The sequence below is a fragment of the Archocentrus centrarchus genome, chromosome 3 (genome assembly GCF_007364275.1).
Source record: "Archocentrus centrarchus isolate MPI-CPG fArcCen1 chromosome 3, fArcCen1, whole genome shotgun sequence".
In the NCBI taxonomy this organism is placed as follows: domain Eukaryota; kingdom Metazoa; phylum Chordata; class Actinopteri; order Cichliformes; family Cichlidae; genus Archocentrus; species Archocentrus centrarchus.
In genome coordinates, this window is record NC_044348.1 from 13,242,130 (window position 1) to 13,250,698 (window position 8,569).

Sequence of the window (8,569 nt, forward strand, 5' to 3'; positions counted from 1 at the left end):
AACCTGTCCAGGGTGTGCTTCAGTGGGCCATCAGAGTCTAATTACCAAAGAGCTAATTGTATTTCTTATTAATAAATCATGTTCAATTTTTCCTAATGATCTCTCCTTATTGAAGTTTCTTCTATGTTGTAAGTATACAGAAGCAAATGTAACACCAATTTAGGCCATTGTACAAATAATAACAGCAATCAGTATAACTTGGATGCTCTTTATGGAGGGGCAGCTTTTTGACAGGTTATAGCAGCATTACACTTCATAATCTTGATGCACATTAGCGGACATGGTCAAGATGGCCTGATGAGGTTCATGATGAGCATCAGAATGAGGGAGAAAGGTGAATTAAGTGACTTTGAATGTGGCATGGTTGTTAGTGTGAGATGGGCTGGTCTGAGTATTTCACAAACTGCTGGTCTGCTGGGATTTTTCCACTAGATCACATCTCTATGGTTTATAGGGAATAGTCTAAAAAGCAGAAAATATCCACTGAGCAGCAGTTCGCTGGGTGAAAATGGTTTGCTGATGTCAGAAGTCAGAGGAGAATGGCCACACTGCTTTGAGCTGACAGGAAGGCAACAGGAACTCAAATAACTGCACATTACAACTAAGATATGCAGAACAGCACAACATATAAAACCTTGAAGCAGATGAGCTACAGCAGCAGAAGACCACTATGGGTGCCACTCCTGTCAGCTAAGAACAGGAAGCTGAAGCTACAGTTCACACACTCACCAAAACTGGACAACAGAATATTCAAAAAACTCAAATAATTTCAAACTGATTTCTTGAACATGACAGTGATTTTACTGTACTCAAATGGCCTCCACAGTCACCAGACCTCAGTCCAATAGCTCACCTTTGACATGTGGTGGGACAGGAGATTCACATCATTGATGTGCAACTGACAAATCTGCAGGAACTGTGTGATGCTGTCATGTCAACATGGACCAAAATCTAAGAGGGATGTTTCCAGTGAATCTGTGGCACGAAGAATTAAGAAAGTGCTGAAGGTAAAGGCGGGGGCAGGGTGGGGGGGTCCAACCCCACGAGCAAGGTGTACCTAATAAAGTGGCCAGTTACTGTACAGTATACAGTGGTACAAAAGGTGAACCCTGTTTGTCTTGATACATTCAGTCAGATATTCTATGAGATATTAAAACTATGAGCAAACAAAATCTATTTTAAGTATTAAAACTATTGTATAGATATTCAAACATAAACAGCTTATATAACAGTGTAAATTTATTCTTCCCTCAAAATACCTCAATATACAGCCATTAATATCTAAACCAGCGGCAACAAAAGTGAGTACACCCCTAAGAGACTACACCCGTAAATGTCCAAATTGAGCACTGCTTGTCATTTCCCCTCCAAAATGTCATGTGACTCGTTAGTGTTACCTGGTCTCAGGTGTGCACAGGGAGCAGGTGTGTTCAATTTTGTAGTACAGCTCTCGCACTCTCTCATACTGGTCACTGAAAATTCCAACATGGCACCTCATGGCAAAGAACTCTCTGAGGATCTTAAAAGACGAATTTTTGCGCTACATGAAGACTGTTATATAAGCTGCACACAGACTACTTTTCATTGTGTCAAAGTGTCATTTTGTCAGTGTTGTCCCATGAAAAGATATACTTAAATATATGCTGACATGTGTTGGCCCTGTGACAGGCTGGCGACCTGTTCAGGGTGTACCCTGCCTCTCGCCCTATGACAGCTGGCATAGGCTCCAGCCCCCCCGCGACCCTTAACAGGATAAGCGGAAGCGAATGGATGGATGGATGGATGTGAGGGGTGTACTCACTTTTGTGATACACTGTAAGATGATAATAAATAATATAAAGTAGTATAAATAGTAATAAAGACCATCAGCCTCAGTGTGCCTGTCCCCTTGACCTGAGCTTGTTTGTCTTTACAGTACACTGAAAAAAGATCCCAAGGAATAAAAACCAACCATTTCTGCTCCGCACTTTGATTTTTCTTTCCCTTTTATCTTGCCCTATCACATTGTATCGACTAGACAGGCGGCTGTCCTCAGATCACTGTTCAGCGCATTTGTTGTTGAGACAGTTCATGATTTGTGGCAGAGTGAACACACCTGCCAGACAAAAATATCTTTGAAGTCTCGCTGCTCTCGGGGAAAGAAAAAAAACCCCCCGCAGATAACACTTAAAGTCCTCAAATTCTGCGTTGTGTTATTTTCTTTTGATTTATTGTTAACTTCTGCTTTCAGACTGATGACTCCACATGATGAAATGTGGTCTCAACCTTTGAAGCTCTTAAGTCTCTTTTCAAAGTGTGTAACAGGGAAACTTCATGTCTGCACACAACAGTTCCCGAGGACGCATTATTTATCTGACACCTCTGAGCTAAACAAGATCTTACATCAGTGTGTTTCACGAAAGTAGCAGAAATAAAATTCTATTTTGAGGACAAATAAAGTCAAGATGTGGCTACATTAATCATATAGAACATTTTGAATGCAACATGATGTTTTTTTTTTTTTATAAATTATGGTCCTTATAGAGTTGATAAAGAGGATAATCAAGGATTTGTTCATAGGTTTTACAGTCAAATGCAACCCATGCTCACAATGTCTGGTTTCAAAAAGCTGAGATGGAGACAATCCTCTTGACTAACTAACCCATAGAGGTGGCAACATCCATATTTGTATAGCCACTGGTCCAAAAGTTGTGCAGCCATTTGTGCCTTTACCTCATTTCATAAACCTTGGAGTGACACCTCAGCTAAAAGAAAGACATTTTACAGTTTGGGAACTGTAACAAAAGCAGCACTCTCTTCCTCAACAGGCCCTGCCACCAGTGCTGTGGAACTGTTTTTAGCTTGCAGGTGCTTGTTCAAAATGTAAAGCTGAGCCAAGCTGGAACCTCCAGGGCTCAAAAAATTATGTCAATGTCAATGTTTCTCAAATGACCACTTGCGGCTCCAAAAGTAGGTCAGCCTCCTTAAACTATCCATGTTAAACTGCACAACATCACAGAAGAGCAAGAACAACAACAACAACAACAAAAAACACGTTTACAGCCAGGTACAACGCGTATCGTTGGAGGCATGGCTGCTTTATTCAGCAGGTGTACCTTAAAGGAGCGCCGTCACCGATAGCTGTCTGCTTGGTCTAACATGCACTACTTCAACCTGGACCTCTGTGCCTCTTGAAGCAACTAGCTGTCTAATATTACAGCTTACTGTTAGGTATAGTACAGCCCATCCAACAAGTTTGAGCTCAAATTTTGTTAATTTTTAGAGTCTGTTTGCTAGCACTAATTAGCCGTTATATGTGTCTGTGAACCACTAACAAAATTTGCTAAAATTTGCTGATAATTGAGTGTAACACTCATCCAAATATATCACTTGTAGCTTCAAATGTGGTGCTATGAAGAGTCAGAAACCAGTTGGCGATGTTAATGAGGTTACATCCATCCTTTATAGGCAGTCTATGAGCTCCTTAGGAGTTGATGGATTTCTGCCATAACCATAGCACAAAATAACATGAATGCTTTCATAATTTAATGGCCCTCTCATTTGCTCACCTCAACAAGTGCATTGACACCACACTAGGATTGAATAGCATATATCACTGTGCAGAGCTGTCCAAACAGTTGGAGGCAGAAGCTACTGAGAACTGATTGCTTATGTGAAAAGTAACTAAATAAGTGACTACTTGAATCCATAAATGAACATGTTATGTTACCTGTTACAATAAAAAAAACTCTACCATACATAAATATATATTATTTATGTGTAAAAAGCACAAGAAAGTTGTTTTTTTAGAGGAGAATTTATGAAGAGAAGAAAAATCACACATGCTTTTTGAAAATAAAATTTATTCAGTATTTTTTCCTTTCCACATTCACAAATTTAAATGGCACAAAACAACAGGTGTTACATTACAAGGAGCTTTTAATTTTTTTACTGGTTATCCACCTCTTTAGTACTTAGAGGGCTGCCATATTACTGCTGCCAGCTGTACATCGTGGACATTGCTTTAAAGCGCACAGCAGCTGATGTGTCTGTATCTCCTCTCATAACGCTGTGGATCCAGGGCAAATACGAGGAAATCTTCATATAGACTGCGTGCTTGTACCTGGTGCAGGATTTATCATAGGAAAGGATCCCTGCAGCGTATACATGCCTAGTTTCAGAATCTGTGACAGCCAGAGCACCGCCTGCATCCCCGAAACAGACATTCTCCTCAAATTTTGTGGCTGTGGTGCAAATCATGTTCTCATCTACAGTTGGCGTGAGTGCAAGACTTTCATATTCTGCCTTACACTCAGAGGGATTGGCCAGGGGGACTACGATATGTTTGAGAAATGGAGCAGGGGTGAGAAGGGGCCCCCAGCCCCATCCAGAGATAATTCCTAACCCACGCACAGCATTGGCAAGGTCCTGGCCTCTCTCGGGCAATGGGATGGGGGTCACTTTATCGTTCACAACTACGGGCTCTTTCAGCTGGATCAGAGCCAGGTCGTTGTCCCAGTCAGACTGGTTCTGAAAGCCTGGATGGAGAACAACCTGCAGGCAGAGAATGTAAAAGTTTGGTCTTTAATTTGACATTGCATTCAGCTTTATGTTATTTTGGACACTTTTAATCAGTGCTTCTTAATTTTCTGGGTTTTTAAACCCTTAAAACGAAACAAAGTCTACTTGCAACAAGTTGTCCCAGGATGCACGTGTGCGAGTTACAAGCACTTCAAATGAAGACTAATTTCCCTTCTGATAATAGATTTTATTTTCTTCACGTTAATCATTTCCTGATCCCTTTCAGTAGCATTCACATCACTGACCTTAAAGATTTTAATTATGTTTGAGTTTTTTTGGTCGTTTTTTTCTTTAGCTCAGAAATGCTAGTGATTACATGACATAATAATAAAAGCTCAAGTTTGACTTTGATGAAAAGTTATGTGCATGCTTTGACTTTCTGCTTTGACTTTCTAAACTCGTAGAACCTTAATAATACAACGTGTGTGGAATGACAAAGGGAAAAATGAACACAAATATGATAGAATACAGCAAAATAATATAATTCTTGACTCTGAACATTTTCTTTGCTCACCTTCTTAACAGCAACCTCATTGGAAGGAGTAGCATCAGCCTTTTTTATAATTCCCAGGTACACTTTAGGGATGACGGGCTCTTGTCCCTGAATGTCTTCCCGATTCTTCCTAACAAAAAGATTTCTTCCAGCCGTCAACACCCAGCGGTCAGAGATGAGTGCACCGCCTGCATACCCTCCATCCAGTATGTTCTCAGCAATGTAGACCATGGCCTGCCAGGGCACATGAGGAGCCAGGGTGCCCCCAACCAGTCGCTTGGAGCGAAGTGATGCTGTCCTAGAGGCTGGGAAGGAAACATAGATATTCTTATTTATATCCAACATATTATTGTAAAATGTCAAATACTGTTCTGACCAACAGTGCAAATTTGCACAGCTTAGGCTGTAACAAAAAAGCTTCACCATCCACATTTTGCTAAGTTTTTACCTCTGGAGACCATGCAGCCTCGTATGGGGACAGCACATTCTGGCTTTTCTGCACCTTAAATTTCATTCTGCTCAAATTCTTTAAACTTGTCTCCATCTTTAAATGACTTTCTGATCAAAAATATGTTTTTATACCTAAGAACATATTTCTTAGGTATAAAGAAAAATACAGTTTTCAGTCATTTTAACTGTCTGTAAAAGTCATGATTGTTGTATTTGACTCGCTCATCTTGTTTTCCCGTGTTTCTAATTTGTTCTCTCTCAATCTTAATCTTTAGAAGCTCTTTAGAAGATGTTTAGATGTTAAGAAGTCCTTGTCAGTTTGAGTATTTCTGCTTTGTTAACAGCACTTTTGTTCTTTCCCTCAAATAGAACTTAAACCTAATTAATAAAATATGACCTGCTTGATGTCGGACTTTTCACGTTTTACTTTGTGCACTCTGGTCATTAAAGAATATTGTTATCTTATCTTGCTGTTTAACAGAGCTTTTCATCTGAATGTGACACTTTCTTGCTCTAAAAAGCCTCTTCAAAAACAATGGCTCTTAAATAATATATCATTAAGCAAAGGAAGGGATCTATCCTCTGTGCTTTTCATCCACTTGTCTTTTGTGGGGCTGAGATAATCATGAGTGATCCTCTTTTCCAACATGTACTGATGGCTCTACCAAGAATAATTTCCAGAGGCTTCTTCAGTTATTCTATTAAAAACAGTATATAATGGATTACAAGAAATGAATGAATGACTAATTATTTTTAATGCATCACAGCAGCAATGAATGGATTTAGCGTCTGTGCTACGTTTCATACTCTCCTCTCTTTTTTGTTCATATTTTAAATTAAAAAATAGCATCCTTTGTCTCATTAAACATGTATTTTCCAACATGTCTCTAGTTGGTTCAGTTACAGCTGATTGTTGGGATTATTTTTTATCAGCTTTTTGAAGAAAAGCACTGAAACAAAGTTCCCCTCAGAGCCAAATGAAGAAAAATTGAGGAGAAGTCACGCAGTCCTCACATCCCTCAGGAAAGCTTGTGTCATTTAATGCAGCAGTTATCTATCCGAACAGCAGCTGCTGAGGACGTGTCAGACTCATTTTAGGTCATGGACCACATGCAGCACAATTTCATTGCAAGTGGGTTCAACCACTAAGCTCATTTATAATAACGTAATAAACGACACCTCTAAATTCTTCCCTTTGAGTTGAGAGAAGTACAAAAACGTTATTAAAATAACAGCTTGTATCAAGAAAAATTAGAGCAATTTTGACAACAGGTCTCAGTTTTTTCACATTGTCAGTCTACGTTTGCAACTTACAACACATTTGCATGGCTCCTTGCAGTCATTAAGAAACCTGTAAAATTTGTGTGAACAGTTTTTTTTACAGAGCTTTGGACCCCGTGTGTGCTTGCAGGCAGCTGTTTGGATCAGTATTTGTGTGGGGTGATACTCTGACTGAAAATAGGATTCCAGGCTTCATACCATTTGATGCTGAAGGTTCTGTGTTGTGCGTAAATGTCACAGTAACCTCAGAGTATGCCATTAGGCAAACAGCGGTTTGGTCCAGACTCAGCTATCACAACAAAATCTGAATGGATTGCCATGAAATTTGGTGTCCACAATAATATCACCAAGGGGTGCATTTAATACTAACCACAGACTAAATCTAGCTCCATCATGGAGTCCAGCTTCACAATTTATTCATTACTCCCTGACTGAGCCACACAAGTTAAAAAGCAAGCCTCTTGATTGCTTTTTGATTTGTGGTTTTCACATAATTCAATAATGTTTGAGTACTTTTGATTGACTTTTCTTGTTAAATATTTGATTTTTGAATTTTATGTTGCTTTTTTTCTTATTCCAAAGCCCACTGATCCTGCTATATTGGCTGACTGATCTTTGGAGGCGATAACCCCTGATTACTGCCATTTAATGAGCTGGTAACAAGTTGTTCTACAACATTCTGCAAAATTAATGGCTTTCTGTTCAGCTTCAGCTGTACTAAGTGCTAATTTGTGTCAGTTGTTAGAATGCTTATGTGCATATTTAGTGTCAAATGTCAGCAAAGGAAAATATGAACATGATAAACACCTGCTGATGTCTCAGTTTAACTGCACTAGCATGGCAAAGCTATGGAGTTTTCTTCCTTGCTGATCAAATATTATACCAAGCTAAAAAAAAAAAACTAACATTTTTGTTACATGAACTTTAAAAACTAGAAATTGATTCAGAATTAAGATTTTTTGTGTGTTTGTCTGTTACCTAACACAGAGCTTTTCATCCTTTCTTCAGCACGAGCCACATCTGCCACGCAGGCCCACGCAGCCAGGAGGACCACGGCCAGGAAAAACCTTCAAACAAGAGAAAAAGAGAGAGAAATGATGAAAAAAAAAAAAATGTAATGTTTCTGTTTTTCTGGGTTGGTGGAGCTGGGAGCAGATTAAAAAAAAAAAAAAAAAAAAAGATTGAGAAGTCAGTTATTTAATTACTGAGTTTGATAATTCAGCATTTGATTTGCAGCGGTTGGGGGAAAAGATTGGAAAACATTTCATGGTAAATGGATGCTTTGATTTGTGGTTTCTAATTATGCAGTTAAGCTTAGGATTTATAACCAGAGATATTCACAGAGATTTCATAACAAACTAAAGAATAATCTAACTTACCCAATTCTGTAGATCATATTCATCTTCTGCAGCAGTGGTTAGAGTCACTTCTTCTTCTGAGTGTGCTGTGCATTTTTCTGCTGGGAGTATTTATATCTGCTCAGAGCCTGCACCTCTGCTCTGGAAATTTCTGCTTGGAACAAAAAACATCGATTCCTGGAATCTAAAATAAATAGTTTTGCAATCTGACTTTTTCAGTTCAGCCGGAACACTCTCTAAAGGTTAAACTTCTATCATCTATCACGTTTGCTTATTGTACAATAAACTGAATTAAGCTAAGTGTACAACAATGCACACTAATGACAAAATACCACAGCACAATGGAGTTCCTATGGTTGAGTAAAACATGTTAAAGAGTTGATTTCTGCTTGTTTGATCTATGCTTTTTGTTTAACTGTTTAGCACA

The 8,569-nt window shown here is 38.9% G+C and overlaps 1 protein-coding gene across 1 annotated transcript; it reads right to left on the bottom strand.

Annotated features, from left to right (window-relative positions):
- Window positions 1–3,825: 3,825 nt before the first annotated feature.
- On the bottom strand, window positions 3,826–8,236 carry hp (haptoglobin). The gene is given in 5 exon segments (XM_030758152.1): window positions 3,826–4,533; window positions 5,075–5,358; window positions 7,763–7,851; window positions 8,164–8,198; window positions 8,201–8,236. Coding segments are annotated over 5 exon segments (1,008 nt in total). The 3' UTR covers window positions 3,826–3,969.
- Between the last annotated feature and the right edge of the window lie 333 nt (window positions 8,237–8,569).